Source organism: Theropithecus gelada, chromosome X (assembly GCF_003255815.1).
Source record: "Theropithecus gelada isolate Dixy chromosome X, Tgel_1.0, whole genome shotgun sequence".
Taxonomy (NCBI): Eukaryota; Metazoa; Chordata; class Mammalia; order Primates; family Cercopithecidae; genus Theropithecus; species Theropithecus gelada.
The window spans coordinates 46,477,057-46,499,166 of record NC_037689.1 but is presented as its reverse complement, the minus strand read 5'-3'; the positions used below and the strand labels follow the sequence as shown (position 1 = coordinate 46,499,166).

At 41.9% G+C, this 22,110-nt stretch overlaps 1 protein-coding gene across 1 annotated transcript in view; it reads left to right on the top strand.

The window, feature by feature from the left end:
• The first annotated feature begins 557 nt into the window (after positions 1–557).
• PCYT1B (phosphate cytidylyltransferase 1, choline, beta) overlaps positions 558–22,110 on the top strand; it is a 116,199-nt gene continuing 94,646 nt past the window's right edge. The window contains exon 1 of the mRNA XM_025372820.1: positions 558–875. Within this exon, the coding sequence (XP_025228605.1) occupies positions 813–875 (63 nt within the window). The 5' untranslated portion in view covers positions 558–812. The remainder of the gene's footprint in view (positions 876–22,110) is intronic.

The window sequence follows — 22,110 nt, the reverse complement described above, 5'->3', positions numbered from 1 at the left end:
AACAGTCTGCAGCCAAAGTTTCCATAGCCCTTTGGTGCAGCTAGATTTAAAAAGAATCTTGTTCTCAGAAAGACTGAAGCACATGCATATTTAAAGAGTTCTTTTAACACAGAGTTATCTGAGAGAAAATTACCTTAACACAAATTCCGAAGACTCCACATAGTTAAGATGCACAAATTCATTATCAATGGTGCTGAGAATAGCTCCTTGGAAGGGATAAAATGTTTATTAGAATCAATTAAAGTATGTTTGAGAGATTTATTTTCTCCATCTTTATTCTCCTATTTAAAGAAAGTGCTGAGTTGTATATTAACACTTCAAGGTCTCAGTCACTGTTTGTCTTGAAAAAAAGAGAGAGAAAATGTTTGTCATTCCAGGAGCATAATCAGTTGAGCCAGTGCACAATGACATAGTTAATTCACCAACGGAATTTGTTGCCATAGCTTCAGCGAGGGACGGGGTAGATTAAACAATAGCCTTTTTCACGACTGCAGCTTTCACCACAACCTGCCTGTCCCCACACAACAGGCCATCATAGCACTAGTTCAGAGCACAGCAATTGTCAATGAACAACAGCCCAGAGGGGACAAGAGGAGGCTTGTGGTAAATAAAGCAAGAGTCCCCCGCAACTCAAATCTCTCCTTATTCAATAACTGGGACACTCTGAGCTCCTCCGAGCTTATCTTTGAGCGCTGGGCACAGAGAGCCTGCTTGACCTTTGGTCAAGTAAGCAACAAAAATTTCATCCTGTGACTCAAAAGAACTCCAAAGGGAGGAGGCCTCCACAGAAGATAAAAAGATCAGGAGCAGGCATGGTAGGCCATCAGGAGTGCATCATGGAAGAGGACAATCGTGCTCCGCAATTGTGGCGCAAGGTAATGTGAATACTTTCTTACTGATTTTTGCCCTATTGAATATCAAAGTCAGTTCAAAAAGTAAAGTCCTATGTATCTGCGAGTGTAATGAATCTGTGCTAATTAGTAGTCGCACTAAAAATGGAAATATTATCTTCTCCAACTTAAGGTGATTAAAAAAAAAAAACAAAGAAAAACAAATTGTGACTAATATTTATTTATCCCCTTGCAGAGTATGTCAGCTCCCTGGATAGACTTAGATGACAAGAACAAATTTGCTTACTAAAAAAAAGGTCAGATCAATATGCTATGGGAGCCTGAGGGTATTGCAGAAATGTTTTAACAAAATGTTCTTTATCCTATCAAATGAGAAATTCTTCTAGTAGAAACGTCACAAAATCCTGATTAGAATATCCATTCCTTTTATTCTGAGATGGAGTTACGCTCTTGCTGCCCAGGCTGGAGTGCAATGGTGCGATCTCGGCTCACTGCAACCTCCGCCTCCCGGATTCAAGTGATTCTCCTGCCTCAGCCTCCCAAGTAGCTGGGACTACAGGCGTGCACCACCATGCCCAGCTAATTTTTGTACTTTTAGTAGAGACGGGATTTCACCATGTTGGCCAGGCTTGTCTCAAACTCCTGACCTCAAGTGAAGACTATCCATTTCTGAATTCAATGTTATGCAACTGTCATGTAAGTGAGATCTCTTTATAGGGTCTTTTCTCTTGGGGAGGGGGTGCCCGGGGAACGTGTTTCTAGGGGAGCCTTGTTAAACTGAATGAGTTCTAGATAAAGTTTAGGCAGTGGGACAAAGTGTTAAGAAGGACCCCAGATGATGTGAAGAAGAGATCGAGGGCCAGAGGCAACTTCCCAACAACGAGGCAGAGGGAATTTCTTTGCTTAACTGTGAAACTGGTTTCACTCCACTACCCTGAGAATGAACACTGGCCCTGCTCTCTCCTGTCCCGGCATCCCGTCAAAAGCTTCTCATGCCCCTTGGAATGGATATGGGTGGCTGGTTTAAGCACCATATTCCTCAGAAAGTAGTCTAGGTTCATATCCAGCAGACACTTGAGCTACATGACTGATTGATCATTTTGCCCAGTTGGTCCCTTCCCCAGTTGCCTCCATATTATCTTAAATTTGGAGAAATTTGTATTGTATATTGAAGACTCATGAGTTTTACTAGCTGATTGTATTGAGTTAATGGGGGAATCAGGAGGCATTGATTGATTGATTGATTCATTCATTCATTCATGCCTCATTTCAAAATTAGATTTGAAGTGGTGTCAAAACAACTAGAGTCGGGCCGGCCATGGTAGCTGACACCTGTAATCTCGCACTTTGGGAGGCCGAGGCAGGCGAATCACTTGAGGTAAGGAGTTCGAAACCAGCCTGACCAACATGGTGAAACCCCCTCTCGACTAAAAATACAAAAAACATTAGCCAGGCATGGTGGCAGGTGCCTGTAATCCCAGCTACTTGGGAGGCTGAGGCAGGAGAATTGCTTGAACCCAGGAGGTGGAGGTTACAGTGAGCCAAGATCGCGCCACTGTACTCCAGCCTGGGTGACAGAGTGAGACTCTGTTTCAAAAAAAACAACTAGATTCAGTTCTGGACTGGTGCAGATATGGAAAGTTGAGATGATTCTTCTATGTTCCAGTCATGTAAATTAAATCTGTGCAAATATCATTCCGTATTCCAATACCTTTTGCAAATTGAAGATAGACAAAGGCCTCTAATTTCATGGTCTCCCAAATGTATCACTTATCATCATTATAATAGTTGACATTTTAGGGTGACATGCCCTGGACTAAGTACTTTCCATGCCTTATTTTATGTAATTATATTCAACAAAAGGACTCAAGCTCCTGACCACTTGCCTATGCTGCTAATTTATGCCTTGATTTCTCTATTAAATTGAATAGGCTTATTTAACCTCCTTGGGCAATTAAAATGGATTACATTATTAATGGTAACAATAATAAAGAAGTGATTTCATTAACATTTTTCTCATGCTTTTCGGTTCTCAGTGTACTTTTCTCACACAGGCAGGCTCAACTTCTGTAAATTAAACTTTCTGACTACCAGCCCTTTGTGTACTATACATTGATACCCCCAAGCTGTCACACGACCATTTCTGGTTACTGCTGGTGGTGCTACTTAACAGCCAATAGTTATAAGCATTGCTGCTGAATATTGAATCTGAAAGGTGAAAATAATCATGAACTTAATAATCTTTTATAGCTCTCTGGGGATGGAAACTACCTTTAAATAAGAGAGTTGAGTATTTATTTTCCACATATTTAATTTTGGTACTTGGTTGGTACTTATTTGGAAATAAAAGAATGCCCAAACATTACCTCAATTCCTCTTACCCCAAATACTGTGATGTAGATATTATTTATAATCCTCCCCCCTGCTTTTTTTTTTTTTTTTTTTTTTTGAGACAAGGTCTTACTCTGTTGCCCAGGCTGGAGTGCAGTGGTGCAATCATAGCTCACTGTAACTTCAAACTACTGGGCTCAAGTGGTCCTCTTGCCTCAGCCCCCCAAGGAGCTAAGACTGCAGGCATGCACCACCACACCTGGATGATTTTTAAATATTTTGTAGAGATGGGGGTTTTGCTGTGTTTCTCAGGCTGGTCTTGAACTCTGGCCTCAAGCGATCCTTCCACCTGAACCTCCCAACGCACTGGGATTATAGGTGTGCGCCACTGAGCCTTAGCCTATATTCCCATTTTAAGTGAGAAAATTAAAGCTCACAGAGCTTAATTGTCCAAGATAGCAAGGATAGAGCTGGAATTTGGGTTCCCAGCATCCAATTTCACTTTTTCTTTAAACCTACACTGTTGAATAAGGTAGCCGCTAACCATACACAGCTGTTTAAAATTAATTAATTGGCTGGGTGGGGTGGCTCACGCCTGTAATCCTGGCACTTTGGGAGGTTGAGGCAGATGGATCACAAGATCAGGAGATTGAGACCATCCTGGCTAACACGGTGAAACCCCATCTCTACTAAAAATACAAAAAAATTAGCCAGGCATGGTGGCGGACGCCTGTAGTCCCAGCTACTCGGGAGGCTGAGGCAGGAGAATGGCATGAACCCAGGAGGTGGAGCTTGCAGTGAGCCGAGATTGCACCACTGCACTCCAGACTGGGCAACAGAGCCAGACTCCGTCTCAATTTAAAACAAAAAATTAATTAATTAATTAAAATTTAAAATTCAGTTCCTCAGTCACACTAGCCACTCTTTTTTTGAGATGGAGTCTCACTGTGTCACCCAGGCTGGAGAGCAATGGCATGATCTCGGCTCCTGGGTTCAAGTGATTCTCCTGCCTCAGCCTCCCGAGTAGCTGGGATTACAGGTACCCACCACCACGTCCAGCTAATTTTTGTAGTTTTAGTAGAGATGGGGTTTCGCCATGTTGGCCAGGCTGGTCTCGAACTCCTGACCTCACGTGATCTGCCCACCTTGGCCTCCCAAAGTGCTGGGATTACAGGCATGAGCCACTGACACCAGCCACATTTTAAGTGCTCAGTAGTTATATGTGGCTCGTGACTATTGTATTTGGACAACGCAGATATGGAAAATTCCATCATTGCAGAAAATTCTATTGAATAACACTGCTTTAAACCATAATGTCTCTTTTAGATATGTTGAGGCATGTCCTCAAAATATATTGCAGTTCTGTTACAAGTAATATGGATTTTAAATTTTACAGTAAAATCTCATTCATTTGAAGTCCCTTCATTTGCATAGCACCAAGTTAACTTTGATCTGCAAATTAATAATATAGATAAGAGTTAAGAAGATGGTTAAATGCACTTCAGAGACCAAAGATTTTTAAGCACCATCAAATAACTCCAGAAGCACTCACTTAGATGCAAGCAATTGATATGATAATTACACATCATTTTTATTTATTCATTAAAACAGGGATCCCCTAAGGTGCCCTTGTAGGAAATAATGTGGTTAGCCTTGTTATTTCTAGCAACCCTTCTGCTGTTTCGAAATTCTATGTGAAATCATTTTATACTACTGGTTTACCTTCCTCCTTGCCTTTGGATCACAAAGTAAAATGGTAGCATAAAACACTTTCACACTGAAATTTTGACTGGTTCAAGATCTAATTCCAAAGCCCTCACTTCTTCCACTATATTACGTGATCCCTGGGAAAGGTACTCCTGTGGGCCCTGCATGGTGCCTGGTATGCATTAAGGGTTCAATAAATATCTGTTGATTGACTGACAGAGACAGTTCTTTCAAGAGACCAGTCATTGAAGTGGACTCCGATTTTCTACAGTGAATACATGTATCAAATGGAAAACTGCCTCCCAGTTTGTTCTTTCCTCTTTACCAGTCTTTGCTGCCAAGACTTCATGGTGACATAAGGGCTTCCTGTCTGTGAGAAAGAGATGATTCCCAGGCATTCAGCTTGGGGGAGGGGGAGTGTGATCTGGCCAGAGGCTTTGGAAATGAAATCTTCCAGCTCCTTCAGAAGTGAGAACAGGGTGGCAAACATGCTGCCTTCCCAGGCACCAGTCATCAGTTAGCTCCATCAGTCTTCAAATATGTGGGGCACATGTTCCAGGTCCCATGCTGGTTCTAGGTAATAAATAGGTGAGAAGAGAGAATGTTGAGTTGTTACAGGAGAACGGTACCTGCATTTCCATAATATCCTTAGTGGAGGTGGTTTCTTACAGCTTGCTGGGACTGGTCATAGCAAACATTAATGCCATGTCTTTTTAGCAAAAATAAAACCCAATTCCTCAATTTAGCAGTGAGCATCAAAGGATATGGTTTGTCCCTTCCTTGTCTTCTTTAAGGAAAATTTTTAGCCATAGTAAGGAAAGAAAAATTAATAGAAACAATGTAAATGTTCATTAAATATTTAGTCCTTATTTGGAAGGAATTGAACAACTTAAAACTCTCCAAATTTATGAAGCTTAGATATCTGAACATTTTTTTAAAACCACTTAAAGGGAAAGGAGATATTATATTTTTACCTTTTTTTCTTTTGAAATAGAGTCTCACCATGTTGCTCGGGCTGGAGTGCAGTGGTGCGATCTCAGCTCACCGCAACCTCCATCTCCCAGATTCAAGCAATTCTCTGCCTCAGCCTCCTGAGTAGCTGGGATTACAGGCACCCACCACCATGCCTGGCTAATTTTTGTACTTTTAGTAGAGATGGGGTTTTACCATGTTGGCAAGGCTGGTCTTGAACTCCTGACCTCAAGTGATCTGCCCGCCTCGGCCTCCCAAAGTGTTGGGATTACAGGCGTAAGTCACTGCGTCCGGCCTTATTTTTACCTTTTGTTCCAAACATCAGTAGGCCTTCTTTCCTCTTATCTATCTCCCTGTAATTCCTCTACATGAGCCCTAATATTACAGGTATGTATGTGCACAGCCTTCAAGCTAACTCAACGCAGTTTCGTGTCCTTCAGAAACTATGGGGTAGGCTGATTCGAGTCCTCTTAACTCACTTAGTGGATGTATAATCACTGCCATAGGCTGCTCTGCTGATAGTTCTCACTCTGAACATTGACAGGTAGAGCAGAGGCTAATTCTGAATCTGGTTCTCCACTTGATCTTAGCCAAAAGGCTGAGAAGCGACGTGAATCTGGCTCTCTAGAGTGCACTAACCTCTTCCTGGCAGACCCTAGATCCCTACCCAATGTGGTCCTGTAACGCAAGTCTTGGTGACCATGCCTTCCCTAACTCCTCCTTGGCTCCCTGAAACAGCCCAATTACCATGCAAGCAGATGTGGAATGAGAGGCTAGACTTGTGAGTGTCTCTTGTGAAACCTGGGGTTTCCCCAGTCTTCCCAGTGCTGGGAACTATGGGGGAGAAAATAAGTCTCGTTAGTCTCTCTTATTTTTGTCCTTTATTCTCAATGACTTGGAGCCAGCTCTCAAATACTATGGGGTAAAGAAAATGGTGCAATTGGCATAAAATTAATTTTGCCCCATTCTCACAACGAGGCCTCAAAAAGTGAAATATACTTTTTATTTCAGTCCTGCCCCAGGTATTAGAACATTTTAAAGTTTTATTTGTCTTTCCATGAACTACAAATTCTTTCTCTCGCTGTCTCTGTCTCTGTCTCTCTCTCTCACACACACACACACACACACACGTGGAAAGAGAAAAGAAAATTTAAAAATTGGTAAATAAGGCCCAGGAGAAAGAGAAAAATAATACCTGTTTCAAATCTTTTTTCTTAGCTCCATTGATTTAAGTCATAAATAAAAGTACAGAATAACTTAATGATAATTTCTTTTGAAAGACTAACATGATAATTTTTAATAGTACCATTATATTTACCAAAAAATCAATCTTTAAGAGTTTGTCCTACATATATCTTTACATATATCTTCTTGTTCTATATATCCTTTGAGAGTGGAGATGATCACATTTATCTTGGATGCATGACTTCCAACATGCTTAGTAAATGTTTGTTGAATGAGTGAAAGGAATTTAAATCACTGTTTATTCTGTATCCTCCTTGCCCAGAGGGACTCCTGAGTTTGTCCATTTAAGGTCATCTCTAGGCTGTTCAGGAGAATGAGTGGGTTTCAACCCAGATTTTGAGTGAGACATGGATCAATGTTGGATGGACCAACTCCAACTTGACTCCAGCCTCTAAACTGATCAACATTATCATTAACATCAACAACACAGATGTTGTGATCAATGTTTACAAGGCTCTCCACCTCAACCCTGCCAGACTTCTAGGGTTGTTAGAGGTTTCTGATGTCTGAAGGCCAGGTGAGACCCACCTAGAGATACCACAGATGGCCGACTCAACCTTCTACAACTCCTCAGCTTTCTCAGAGGTGGGCAGGAGCTGGGCCAGCCTCGAAGAGAGATAGGTAAGACTTGTGCACCTGCCTGCCTCATAAATTTTCTTCCATGTGGTTATTACATCTTTCTTTAGGGTGGCAAATGAAGGACTTTCTTAAGTCTCACACAAAGAATTCAAGACAAAAAATGGAGAATTAATAAAAAAGCTCTGTAGGGCTTTCTCCATTATACAAGGTAGGAGAGAGTTATAATCACCAGAAAGTACACTAGAAGTTTTCTTACCCTCTACAGTGGGGACCAGTTGGTCAGTTAATTGAAAAATAAAATGGGGCTGGTCGCAGTGACTCACGACTCTAATCTCAGCACTTTGGAAGGCCGAGGCGGGCGGATCACCTACAGTCAGGAGTTCGAGACCAGCCTGGCCAACATGATGAAACCCTGTCTCTACTAAAAATACAAAAATTAGCCGGGTGTGGTGGCATGCGCCTGTAATCCCAGCTACTCCGGAGGCTGAGGCAAGAGAATCACTTAAACCCAGGAGCTGGAGGTTGCAGTGAGCCGAGATCACGCCACTGCACTCCAGCCTGGGTGACAGAGTAAGACCTGTCTCAAAAAAGAAAAGAAAAGAAAAATAAAATGGGTATAATGGGGACTCACTTAAAAATGATAAATGCATACATCAAACATTTTATTTAAATTTAAAATAAATATATTATTAATTTGCCAAACCTTTGATTGGGCCACTGATTAGAGCTCTGTGTTGTATTTTTTCATTAGGCAGACACATATGCACTGCGTATTACTTCCATTTTTAGTTTATTCTAAATTGTGTGAAAACTTAAGATATCTTCAAAACACTTTGAACATGGAATCCTAGGTGTTTTGCAATTTTGTCCCCTAGCTTTTATAGTTGTCTTGCCCTCACCTAATTCAACAGTAATTTTTAATTTTAATTTTTTTTTTTTTTTTGAGACAGAGTCTTGTTCTGTCGCCCAGGCTGGGGTGCAGTGGTGCAATCTCGGCTCTCTGAAACCTCTGCCTCCCAGGTTCAAGCGATTGTCCTGCTTCAGGTTCCCGAGTAGCTGGGACCACAGGCGTGCGCCAGCATGCCCAGGTAATTTTTGTATGTTTAGCGGAGATGGGGTTTCACCATATTGGCCAGGCTGGTCTCAAACTCCTGACCTCAAGTGATCTGTCCACCTCGACCTCCCAACGTGCTGGAATTACAGGCGTGAGCCACTGCACCTGGCCAGAGATGGGCTATTTTAACAAGAGAAATATAATCTGTTTGTAGAGCAGTGTCTGAATCCCCTTCATCTCAATCCTCCCTCATTGGTAGTAGTTGGAAACAAAGACTAAAGAGCTGTCAGGAGATGGTACATCCTTTCCACGAGTTAATAAAGTGATGCCCCGCTTTCACAGTCTATTAATTAAGAAGGTAATCAGTGCATGCTTTGAGTTTGGTAAGTGAAACTTGAAGGCAATAAAATCAGAACACTACTTGGATTTTTTTTTCTCATAAAGAAATGAATAACAAATTAGGGCCACAGAGCTAGAGTAATCACATTTTGAATTTCTCCTGAGCATGTCTTTAATAACCTGTATGTGTTGGGTAAGAAGAACAAAGAAAGGCAAAGTTAATTACCCAGGAAAAGCTTCACCAAGAAATTTTGGTTACATTAGCCCAGGGTTTCTCAACCTTGGTATGACTGATATTTTGGGCTAGATAATTCTTTGTTGTAGGGGCTGTCCTGTGCATAGGACATAGGATGTTTAATAGCATCCCCGGTCTCTAATCACTAGATACCGGTAGTACTCCCCTTCCCCAAGTCATGACAACCAAAAATGTCTCCAGACATTGTTAAATGTCTCCTGTGGAACAAAATCACCCCCATTCAGTAGCTGAGAACTACTGAATTCACCATATACATTCCTTCTCATTCCCCATCCCCTGGAGCCCTCCAGGGTTTGCTGTGTGTGGTTTGTTTGTTTGTTTGTTTGAGACAGAATCTTGCTCTGTCACCCAGGCTGGAGTGCAGTGAAGTGATCTTGGCTTAGTACAACCTCCGCCTCCTGGGTTCAAGTGATTCTTCTGTTTCAGCTTCCTGAGTAGCTGGGATCACAAGTGCCCATCACCACGTGGCGGCTAGTTTTTGTATTTTTAGTACAGATGGGGTGTCACCATGTTGGCCAGGCTGGTCTCAAACTCCTGACCTCAAGTCATCCCCCCAAGCCTCGGCCTCCCAAAGTGCTGGGATTACAGGCATGAGCCACTGTGCCCAGTCAGTTTACTATTTTAAACACTTAGAATAAAACTTTTCAGATCAAGGCCATCTATCTACATTTTCCAGGGAATTATTTGGAAAGAAATCGACTAGATCAAAATTACTTGTACAGATAACAAGAAGTGGTCTTTGCATTTCTCTATTGAAAAGTAGCAGGCAAAAAAACAAAGGAAGATGGTCTAATAAAGGTATTTATTTAAGACATTCAGCCAAACACTTGACTTATATTTAATCCCCACAAACCCCCCAGGGGGCATTAATAGTTTTATTTTGTTGTGGAAGAAACTGAGGCTTAAAGAGGTCACGTACTCACTCAAGAACGCACAGTTTGTAACTTACTGGTGGAGCTAGAAATCTGACAGCAAAGTTTGTGCATTTGTGCATATTGCCTCAGTGTATGTACTTAGAATGTCATACATCTAAAAAAGCAAGGTGACCAGTTTTTATCCTTCTTAAAATATAATTTTTTATTAGGGAGAGCTTCAAGCATACACAAAATTAGACAAGATATTAACAGTACATTACCATTTGTACTGTTCATGTACTTGCCACCTACTTCAACAGTAATCAACTCATGACCAATCTTGCTTCATTTAGAGTTTCTCAACCTCAGCATAATGACATTTTGGGCTAGAAAATTGTTTGTCACAGATGTCAAGCACACACAAGACAAGGCAAGGTCTGAATGACTTGACTGGTAAAAGTATAACTAATCACTTTAAGATGAAGACAGTTTATTACTTACATAGCAAAGAAAACAGTAGCCAATGGTGCCAGCTTCGTACTGTGCTTATCCCACATACCAAAAAGGACACTACAACAAAAGGGGCCAGATAACCTCGACTCCCATTGCTGAGGAGCCCACTGTAGATTGCAACTGTTTTTCTGTTCTGTAACTTTGTACTAGGAGGGGCAGGGCAGGAAGCCCCATATCCCAACCCAAACAAACAGACTATTAGAAACTGCTTCATGACAGTTTCTCAGGGGAGATAAGGAGGTGAGTGGCAAATGGCCCTGGAGCAACTCCTCACAGGCCTCTCTGTTCCAGGAGAGCTTGTTCCAGGAGGCTCACAAGGCGTTCTCCAACACTCAGATGAGCTGCACGTCAAGCCTTTGCTTCTATGGACACATTCAAGGTCGTTAGGGTGCCATTATCTTACAGTGGACGATTGTCCTGTGCATTGTAAGATGTTTAGCAACATTTATGGCCTTCACCCACTAGATGTCTAAAGCACCCCAAGCCCCAAGATGTGACAAACAAAACTGTCTCCAGACATTGCTAAATGTACCTTGCGGCAAAATTGTACCCAGTTGAGAACCACTGATCTTGAGCTGTATTCACTCCTCACATCCAAACAACATACTTCATCTGCAAATATTTCAGTATGTATTTCTAAAATAAAGTTTTGAAAACATAAACACAATACCTGGTGGGGTTTTTTGTTTGTTTGTTTTTGTTCTTTTTTGTTTGTTTGTTTGTTTTTGTTCGTTTGTTTTTGAGACAGTCTCACTCTGTTGCCCAGGCTGGGGTGCAGTGGTGCAATCACAGCTTACTGCAGCCTCAACCTCTTGAGCTCAAACAATCCTCCCATTTCAGCCTACCAAGTAGCTGGGACTACAGGTGCATGCCACCACACCCAACTAGTTTTGCTTTTTTATTTTTAGTAGAGATGAAGTCTCACAATTTGCCCAGGCTGTTCTCAAACTCCTGGGCTCAAGACATTCTCTGGTCCTGCCCTCCTTAAGTGCTAGTATTACAGGTGTGAGCGAACTCAGGCAGCTACAGTATCATTATTATACCTAAATAAATTAACAATAATTCCTTCATAGAATCCAGAAATTGCTGAAATTTCTAATTGTTTTATAAACATTGTCATTTTTACAGTGTTTTGAATTAGGATTCAAATAATACAGTGTACATATTGCAATTGATTGATATGTCTTTCAGATCTCATTTAATCCATAGGCTTCTTGCAATTTTTTAGTTGAAGAAACAAGGTTTGTTCTACAGAGTTTTCCACAATCTAGATTTCGCTGATTGCATCCCTGTGGTGTTAACATACTCCTTTATCCCTTCTGTATTTCCTGTAAATTGGCCTCAGATCAAGAGGTGTGATCAAAGCCAGGTTCTATTTACTTGGCAGACTATTTCATAGGTAGCACATGTACTTCTATCAGGAGTACATAATGTTTGGTATTGCCTGTCTTTCTGTCATGTTAGCAGTAGTTGATGCTGAGTGCCTAAACCCAATCTTTCCTTAGGGGTTATAAAGTGGAGATAATTCATTACCATCTTACCTTCTTCATTACTCATTCTAAGACAAGATACTTCTCTTGTTTGGTGACCTAGAGGGACAGTTTGTATAGGAAAGTTTAAATAAAGGCTTATTTCCCAGTTTTCAAAATGCTTTTCTCTAGCATCTTTCAATGCAGACAAATGAGGCTTGGGGGTTTCTTTCTATAGTATTATGAACTCATGCATTGAAAAACATTAGATAGGTTTCAATCAATTGCAATTCTTATCCTTATTGATACTTAAACTTTTCATCTTTGGCTGTCAGGAGTCTCCTAAGTCCTTTTGACGGTTTTTATCTTTTTTAAAAAAGGATAATAGAACTTTTATATTCATATGAGTATTGTTATCTTCACACTTTCAAATGATGACCAAAGACTTATTCCAAAAATGTTTTGAGCAATGGTAATACCATATGTGCTAGAGACTGCCATGGTTCACTGCTAATGGTTTTGTTCCTGTTGAGTTCCTGCAATTGAATGGTGGAGTGAGGTTATCCAGACCATTTTGTAGAAATAAAGGATTATTTTTCTTTGAAGATATGCTTATACCATACTTGCTTACTCAAGAGAATATCTTCTCAAAGCAAGGGTGGACTTCTGTGAAAGACCATTGACCGCATATAGCTACTCTCAGACACCCTTAGTGTCCTTTTTTTTTTTTTTCGAGACGGAGTTTTGCTCCTGTTGACCAGGATGGAGTGCAATGGTGAGGTCTCAGCTCACTGAAACCTCAACCTCCTGGGTTCAAGCGATTCTCCTGCCTCAGCCTCCCAAGTAGCTGGAATTACAGGCGCATGCCACCACATCCAGCTAATTTTTGTATTTTTAGTAGAGACAAGGTTTCTCCATGTTTGCCAGGCTGGTTTCGAACTCCTGACCTCAGATGATCTGCCCGCCTCAGTCTCCCAAAGTGCTGGGATTACAGGCCTGAGCCACCACACCTGGCCTCCTTAGTGTCATTTGACATGGCCTCTCATCGGGCATTTTAGTAGACTAGGTGTTTAAAATGATTGCTTTTGGAGATATTGAAAGTTTTTACATAGCCAGCTTCCTGGGACACATACACAAATAGGATTTCTTACTCTTGATGCAAACAAAATAGAGATTCTTTTTTTCTTTTTGAGAGCCAAATAGTTTCTTTTTGAGAGCCAAATCCATGTATGAATAAAGTCTCTCATCATCTCTCCTTCATCACAGTGGTTCTGAACTTTTTTTTGTTCTAAACTTTTAAAAGCCCTGATGCTAAACCCAAGGACAATTAGATCAGTATCTTTAGGGAGCAGGAATCAGCCCTCAGTGTTTTTGAAAGCCCCTAAGGTGATTCTAATGCACAACCAAGGTTGAGAACATTCCAGAGTAGAGCAAAGAGGATAAGAGTCTTTGTTAAGAGATTAACTTAGACTTCCTGCTATGGTTTGAATGTGCCCCCCAAAGTTTATGTGTTAGAAACTTAATCCCCAGTGCAACAGTATCTAATAACAGGTGATTAGGTCATGAGGGCTCTGACCTCATGAGTGGATTAAAGTCATTAACACAAGAGAGGTTTGGTTACCACAAGGGTGGATTTGTTATAAAAGCAAGTTCAATTCCCTCTTGCTTTCTTACTCTTGCCTTCTCTTGCCCTTCTGCTTTCTGCCATGGGATGATGGAACACAAAGGCCTTCACCAGATGCTGGCACCATGCTCTTGGACTTCCCAGCTTCCAGAACTATAAGCCAAATACATTTCTGTTCATTATAAATTACCCACTCTGTGGTAGTCTGTTATAGCAGCATAAAACAGACTAAGACACCCCTAAAGTGTTAGACACTCTTTTGTCAAGAATAGGATATTTGTATACTTGTGGGCTTTTGGAAAGATCATTTCTCACCAGCACCACCTGTTATTCACAGATTTACACATCGCCCACAGAGAAGAAAACCTGGTGAGGCCACTTCTGCTTGTATTGCAGAGGAAGAACCCATCTGATGCCACTTTTAGGAAGATTTATTAGAGGATGTGGAGACATTATCTTCAATGTGTGTTTTGTGATGACATCCTGCACTGGCACTTACTGAATGAGTCAAATATGATATTTATAGGGCCTTAATAAAAGCTTTTATCTAGCTAGGTTGTATTATTAAATGTCAAACGAACTAAATGAAAAGCTTTCAACATGAAGGCATCCAAAGAGAGCAGAATGAGAAAAGCATAAAAAATGTTGAGATACCGAGGCAGCATGCATTGAGTGGGGGCTTTGAGGTCCCACAGTCCTAAATGTGAAACTCAGTTCTGACACTGACCAGCTCTGTGACCTTGGGCAAATTATTTAATGTCTCTATGCCCCAGTTGTTATCTGCAAACTGGACACAATGCCTGTTTCTGATACAGAGAAGGATGTCATAAATTACTAAGTATTAAAATTGCAGACAATGTTAGCAATTTTCTGCAATTGAATGACATTTTGTTAGCCTAATTTCCAGAATATCTGGAGATGAGATACCAGGCCTAGCTCATGCTAAGGAGGATGTGATAGGAAGAATAAGGGCCTCCCAAAGATGTCTACATTGTAATTTCCAGAACCTGTGAATATGTTACCTTGTAAGGGAAAAGAGACTATAGACGTGATTAAGTTAAGGGTCTTGAGATGGGAGAGATTATCCTGGATTATCCAAAGGAACTCAATGTAATTACAAGAGTCTTTTGAAGTGAAAGAGGAAGGCAGGAGACTCAGAGAATATGTGACCAGTGAAGCAGAGGCTGGAGTGATGCAATTGCTGTCTTTGAAGATAGAAGAAAGCAGGCCAGGAGCCAAGGAATGCATGCAGCTTCTAGAAGCTAAAAAAAAAAAAAAAAAGAAAGGCAAAGAAACAATTTCCCCTAGAGCCTCCAGAAGAAATGCAGTCCTGCAGGTATATTGATTTTAGCCCACTGAGACCCATTTCAGACTTCTGACCCTGGTCCAGAACTTTAAGATAATATATTTGTGTTGTTTTAAGCCACCAAATTTCTGGTACATTGTTACAGCAGCCATAGAAAACACACAGAAGCACAGAAGATTAAACTGAATCTCTCTTTGAGCATTCAAAGACTCTGAGTGCAGATTTTGCAAGAATCTGCACTTTGGAGTGCAGGTTCACTTTGGAGACCATGTCATTCAAAATCTAATAGTATAAAGTCCAAGGATTGTAATCATAGTTTACTTGCGAATGAATGTATCCCTCCTGGCATCAGACAGTCCTGATGACTCACTTGTCAATCAAGCTCATATGTATCATATGCAGAAGGCCCCCCGGCACAGTGCTCAGGACCCTGCAGTACTCGCTGTAGTACTGGGAAACTGCCTGGTAGGACAGCAAGGAGGAAATCTGGTTATGGTACACCAATAATCAAGAAAGACCACTCTTTAGGGGTATACAAAGAAGTGTACGTATGGTCAACCATGCTGGAGAATAATTTGATAACTGTGTCAAAAAACCATGTATCAAAAACTTTAAAAACATAAATACTCTGATTCAGCAATTCTACTTTAAGAAAATTCATCCTAGAAGGAAAAAAATTGGATTAATACGCACATCATTCACCTGCTTAAAAAAATCCATTCCTGGTGCCTATAATTGTTTATAGAATAACACTTGGGGAGACTGAAGGGAGACAGCAGTACATCCACTTATGTTGGCTAATTAAGACTGGCAGATGTTCATACTGGGCATAGCTTGGTGTAGACTTGAACCTGGTTAGATTATTAACCTTGAAGGTCTCTGAGCCACCTTTGCTACATTTGCTCTTTTTCACTAAAATGACTGAAACAGTGATTGTGACTAAGAGTTTCAATGTTAAGTCAGTGCCTGGCCTTATACATTTATTGTAAACTATCATCCAATTTTGTGGGTTAAATAAATTACAACTTTATATATGTGTGCAACTGAGCCCTTAAGTGTTGAAAATTACCTATGGTCTTACTCATCCACTGACATTCAGATAATATATTTGACATGCAAAAGTTGTGAATCCAAATTATGCTCAAATACAAGGGGGGAATATTTATCCATCTTTTTTTCTGATGTATTATCTGTTTCAATTGCATGTCTGGACTCAAACCCCATAAAGAAGGGACCAAAATTTACATGGCACTCTTGAGTATGATGGCGGCTGTATTTGGAGTTTTGATTAAACTGCGCTACATGTGTGATTATTACTTGTAAACAGATGATTAGATATTAATTAGACAATAAGTGATTGTAAAGCACTTAGAAAATAAAAGTGTTTATAAATACCACCAAGTAATAGCAACAATCATTCTTTACTGACTACACAGCTGCTAATGTCAATAAGAATGATTTATTCCAGCTAAGGGCAACTTTAATTTATGCAAAAAACTCACCATCATATTTGTTTTGCTACAGCAAAACAAAATATATCATATATACAACTGATTTTATCATCATTTAAATAAATACATCTTGTTTTGATTTTAAAAATCTCTCTTTTAAGACCTTCTTACACACAGGTGCAATGGCTGGTGTCCTTGAGTGCTAAGAATATTGGAGCTGAGTCTGGCGCAGTGGCTCACACCTGTAATACCAGAGTTTTGGAAGGCTGAGGTGGGGGGATCACTTGAGGTCAGGAGTTCGAGACCCGTCTCTACTAAAAATACAAAAATTAGCTGGGTGCAGTGCCACACGCCTGTAATCCCAGCTACGTGGGAGGCTGAGGCAGGAGAACTGCTTAAACCGGAAGGCAGAGGTTGCAGTGAGCCGAGATCATGCCACTGCACTCCAGCCTGGGAGACAGAGCAAGACTGTCTCAAAAAAAAAAAAAAAAAAAGGAAAAGAAAAAAAAAGAATATTGGAGCTCCTTACTGTTCATCTCTCCAACCAGTTACAAATATATATGCAAGACGTAAAATGACATTTTGTTAGCCGTATTTTCATGTATGCACTAGGTTTGTCATGTTGGGTCTGTGCAGTTTCTCCCTAGCTCCTTAAAACTGCGCTTACATTCAAATTTTGGTCACATTGATGAGTGAAGGTCAATTCTTTTTTGGTTATTATAGAAGTTAGAAAAAGAAGAAAATAAATTTTAATAATAAAACACAACACTTTCTTTCTATCTTCTTGATTACTTCGTACCCTCCACAAAAATAGATTTTGAAGCCCTGACTATTTTCATGTCTCACCATTATTTTTTTTCCCCAACGGGCTTTTTTGTTTTGGAGATGGAGTTTCACTCTTGTTGCCCAGGCTGGAGGGCAATGACGCGATCTTGGCTTACTGTAGCCTCCGCCTCCCGGGTTCAAGCAATTCTCCTGCCTCAGCGTCCCGAGTAGCTGGGATTACAGGCACCCGCCACCATGTCCGGCTACTTTTTTTTCTGTATTTTTAGTAGAGACAGGATTTCGCCATGTTGGGCAGGCTTGTCTGGAACTCCTGGCCTCAGGTGATCCACCTGCCTTGGCCTCCCCCTAATGGCCTTTATAGGTCATAAGCCTGTATCAGCTATGCTCTTGACCCACTGGTAAGCCTGGCAATGCAACTGTGTTTTGTTTTGTTTTTGACACAGGGTCTCACTCCGTCACCCAGGCTGGAGTGCAATGGCACAATCTTGGCTCACTGCAACCTCTGCCTCCCAGGTTCAAGTGATTCTCCTGCCTCAGCCTCCTGAGTAGCCACCTGGGATTACAGGTGTCCACCACCACACCCGGCTAATTTTTGTATTTTTAGTGGAGACAGGATTTCACCATGTTGACGAGGCTGGTTTTGAACTCCTGACCTCAGGTGATCCGCCCACCTCGGCCTCCCAAATTGTTGGGATTACAGGCGTGAGCCACTGCACTTGGCCGCAACTGTGTTTATTTTTCTTGTCGTTAGTAAATTCAAGCATCTAAAATGAGTCCAGATCCACAGTTGCACAAATATGAAATGAACTGAATGAATAAAAGTGAAGAATGCTTCATGTTCATGAATTCAATAGAAAAGGGGTTAAGGGGTTATATTAGATGATGAGAGCTGCATCAGTTAGCTCAGCAGGCTTGTTAATAAAGCAAATCTAACTACTGTGTATCACACAATGAGGCAGTGTAGTTTGGTGGAAAAGAGTGTTGAACTTTGATTCAAGAGACCTGGATTCAAGTGATACTTCTACCACTTCCGCTTACTATGTGACCGTGGTCAAATCACTTTTTTTTTTTTTTTTTTTTTTTTTTGAGACGGAGTCTCGCTCTGTCGCCCAGGCTGGAGTGCAGTGGCCGGATCTCAGCTCACTGCAAGCTCCGCCTCCCGGGTTCACGCCATTCTCCGGCCTCAGCCTCCCGAGTAGCTGGGACTACAGGCGCCCGCCACATCGCCCGGCTAGTTTTTTGTATTTTTTTTTAGTAGAGACAGGGTTTCACCGTGTTAGCCAGGATGGTCTCGATCTCCTGACCTCGTGATCCGCCCGTCTCGGCCTCCCAAAGTGCTGGGATTACAGGCTTGAGCCACCGCGCCCGGCCTGGTCAAATCACTTAACTGCTCTGAATTTGTTCATTCATTTGAAATTTTTCAGTATTAAAGCATGTCAGTTTCAGAGTGCTATTATAAGTCAATGTTAAAAGCACCAAGGGAGGGGTGAAACACTTTCTACTGAAAAATGTTTTCACTACTATAATTTTCCTGGAATGGGTGGAAAGGATTTATGTATGGATTTCATTACTTAGTATGGTACAGTCTTTTCCTAGATTATTAGGCCCAGACCTTAAGCCATATGTGGATTAAGGTGGGGAAGTGGCTCAAAACAGAGACATAAAGGTAGCAAAATTCCATAGGAGGTAATACCGCTTTCTGGGAAATATGAAATTCTTCTGTCATCTCTACCCTGTGTTTTCCATCTCTCTTCCTCCCTTCCTTCTTCATGATACATTTCTTTCTTTCTCTCTCTCTCTCTTTTTTTTTTTTTTTTGAGACAGGGTCTTACTCTGTTGCCCAGGTTGGAGTGCACTGGCGCAATCTCGGCTCACTGCAACCTCTGCCTACCAGGTTCAAGCAAACCTGCCTCAGCCCTCAGAGCAGCTGGGACTACAGGTACATGCCGCCATGCCTGGCTCATGTTTCTGTATTTTTAGTAGAGACCAGGTTTTGCCATGTTACCCAGTCTAGTCTCGAACTCCTGGATAGCTGAACAGCTGGATAGCTCCAGCTATCCACCTGCCTCGGCCTCCCGAAGTGCTAGGATTACAGGTGTGAGTCACGCCACCCGACCATAAATTTCTTGTTTGGTAAATCTGAGGCAGTGAGAAGAAAATGAATAAAAAAGGAAACGTGGGCTGCACGTGGTGGCTCATGCCTGTAATCTCAGCACTTTGGGAGGCCGAGGCAGGAGGATCACAAGTTCGGGAGTTTGAGACCAGCCTGGCCTATATGGTGAAACCCCCGTCTCTACTAATAATACAAAAAAATTAGCCGGGCGTGGTGGCGCATGCCTGTAATCCCAGCTACTCGGGAGGCTGAGGCAGGAGAATTGCTTGAACCCGGGAGGCAGAGGTTTTAGTGAGCCGAGATTGCACCACACTGCACTCCAGCCTGGGCGACAGAGTGAGACTTTGTCTAAAAAAAAAAAAAAGAAAGAAAGAAAGAAAAAGACAGAAAGAAACATGGAAGAAATAGTAGAGTCAGGCCTGGCCATGGTAGCTCATTCCTATAATCCCAGCACTTTGGGAGGCTGAGGCGGGCAGATCATTTGAGGTCAAGAGTTTGAGACCAGCCTGGCCAATATGGTAACATGGTGAAACCCCGTCTCTACTAAAAATACAAAAAAACTGTCCGGGCGTGGTGGCATGTGCCTGCAATCCCAGCTACTCGGGAGGCTGAGGCAGGAGAATCGCTTGAACCCGGGAGATAGAAGTTGCAGTAAGCCAGCACGATCACACTCTACACTCCAGCCTGGGTGACAGAGTGAGGCTCTGTCTCAAAAGCAAACAAACAAAACAAAACAAAAAACAACTTTATGGTGGGCACCCCTTAATGGTATCTTGAGACCTTTTGAGATGCCCCGGAAGCCGGCTCTGCAAGAAAGATTCAAGTTCAAGTAGTTTATTTGGGAGACGATCTATCCCAGGAAATACTCACAGGAGCATGGGTAAGTGAAACAAGGAAAGGAAGGCAGTTGATAAAGGGTGCCCTGTGGCAAGTGGAACTTAATCCCACTGGAGGACTCTGGGAGTTAGTATAGAACATGCAATTCAGAGTTATTTCACTTGAGGGCTGAGGGAACTAGGGTATGTATACTTTGACTTCTATCAGTCATTGGTTGAAAGCTCTTAGGGATATGGGCTGTTAATTTTCTGGCCCTTTAGTTCTGACTCAGTGGTGGTGTTGGGAGGGCAGGGCTTTCTAAAGGCCAGATAAAGCCCCCAGGCAGAGAGATGCAGGTGCTGGCAGTTGACAGTGGGTCAGGTGTTGACTATGGTAACATCATAGTCATTATGGTAATGGCCTGAGGGGATTTTGGCAGGGTTCAGACAGTCTGCTGGAAAGAGATTATTTTATTAGCTTGGTGCCAAAGTAATTGTGGTTTTGTCATTATTTTCAATGGCAAGAACTGCATTTACTTTTGCACCAACCTGATAGTTCTTCTTTGCATATCTTTGAAAATAATGTTTTTTTTTCTTTTTTTGAGATGGAGTCTCCTCTGTCGTTCAGGCTGGAGTGCAGCGGTGCAATGTCAGCTTACTGACACCTCCGCCTCCTGGGTTCAAGCGATTCTCCTGCCTCAGTCTCCCTAGTAGCTGGGATTACAGGCATGTGCCACCACGCCCGGCTAATTTTCTGTATTTTTAATAGAGATGGAGTTTCATCATGTTGGCCAGGCTGGTCTTGAACTCCTGACCTCAAGTGATCTGCCCGCCTCAGCCTCCCAAAGTGCTGAGATTACAGGCATGAGCCACTGTGCCCGGCCAAAAATAATGTTTTCAACAATTTGATGATGTTTATGTGAGGACTGCTTATAGGAAGGTAGATGTCATTTGTAGGTGTCTTCCAAGCTGAAGTTAAGGTCTCTATGGCTTGGCTTCCTCATCTGCAAAGTGGGGTAACTATACCTATCTGATTGAGTGTTGTCGGGGCTACAGGTAGGCTATGATAAGCATTAGGTTGGTGCAAAAATAATTGCGGTTTTTGTCATTTTTATTTATTTATTTATTTATTTTTTTGAGACAGAGTTTTGCTCTTGTCACCCAGGCTGGAGTGCAACGGTATGGTCTCTGCTCACTGCAACCTCCGCCTCCTGGGTTCAAGTGATTCTCCCGCCTCAGCCTCCCTGGTAGCTGGGATTACAGGCGCCCACCAACACGCCTGGCTAATTTTTGTATTTTTACTAGAGAAGGGGTTTTGTTATGTTGGCCAAGCTGGTCTTGAACTCCTGACCTCAGGTGATCCACCCGCCTCGGCCTCCCAAAATATTGAGATTATAGGCATGAGCCACCATGCGTGGCCTGTCATTACTTTTAATGGTAAAAACTGCAATTACTTTTGCACCAACCTAATACCTAGCATAGTGCTAAAGACATAAGAGGTACTCAATAAACAGTAGAAATAATCATGATAGTCCTTGTTAGGGACAGCACTGATCTGACAAGTTCTCACAGAAGGCATACCCTTCTTGTTGAGGTCACAGGACTCAGAAGCCCTGTCCCTAAACATTCTCTGGGACTTTTCTGAACAGCCAGCCTGCAACACATTTCCTCTACCTCTGCCAACTGGAGATAGGACTTTAGGACTTTGCTCCAGCTTTGTTCCTCAGTTTCAGCTTTCTTGTTTCCTCTCACTGAGGTCTGTGCATCTTTCTATTTGCTCATGACCTAACCACGACTGTCTCACCCCAACCCTAATACCCAGCTCTTGATGTCTTTGGGGAGGAG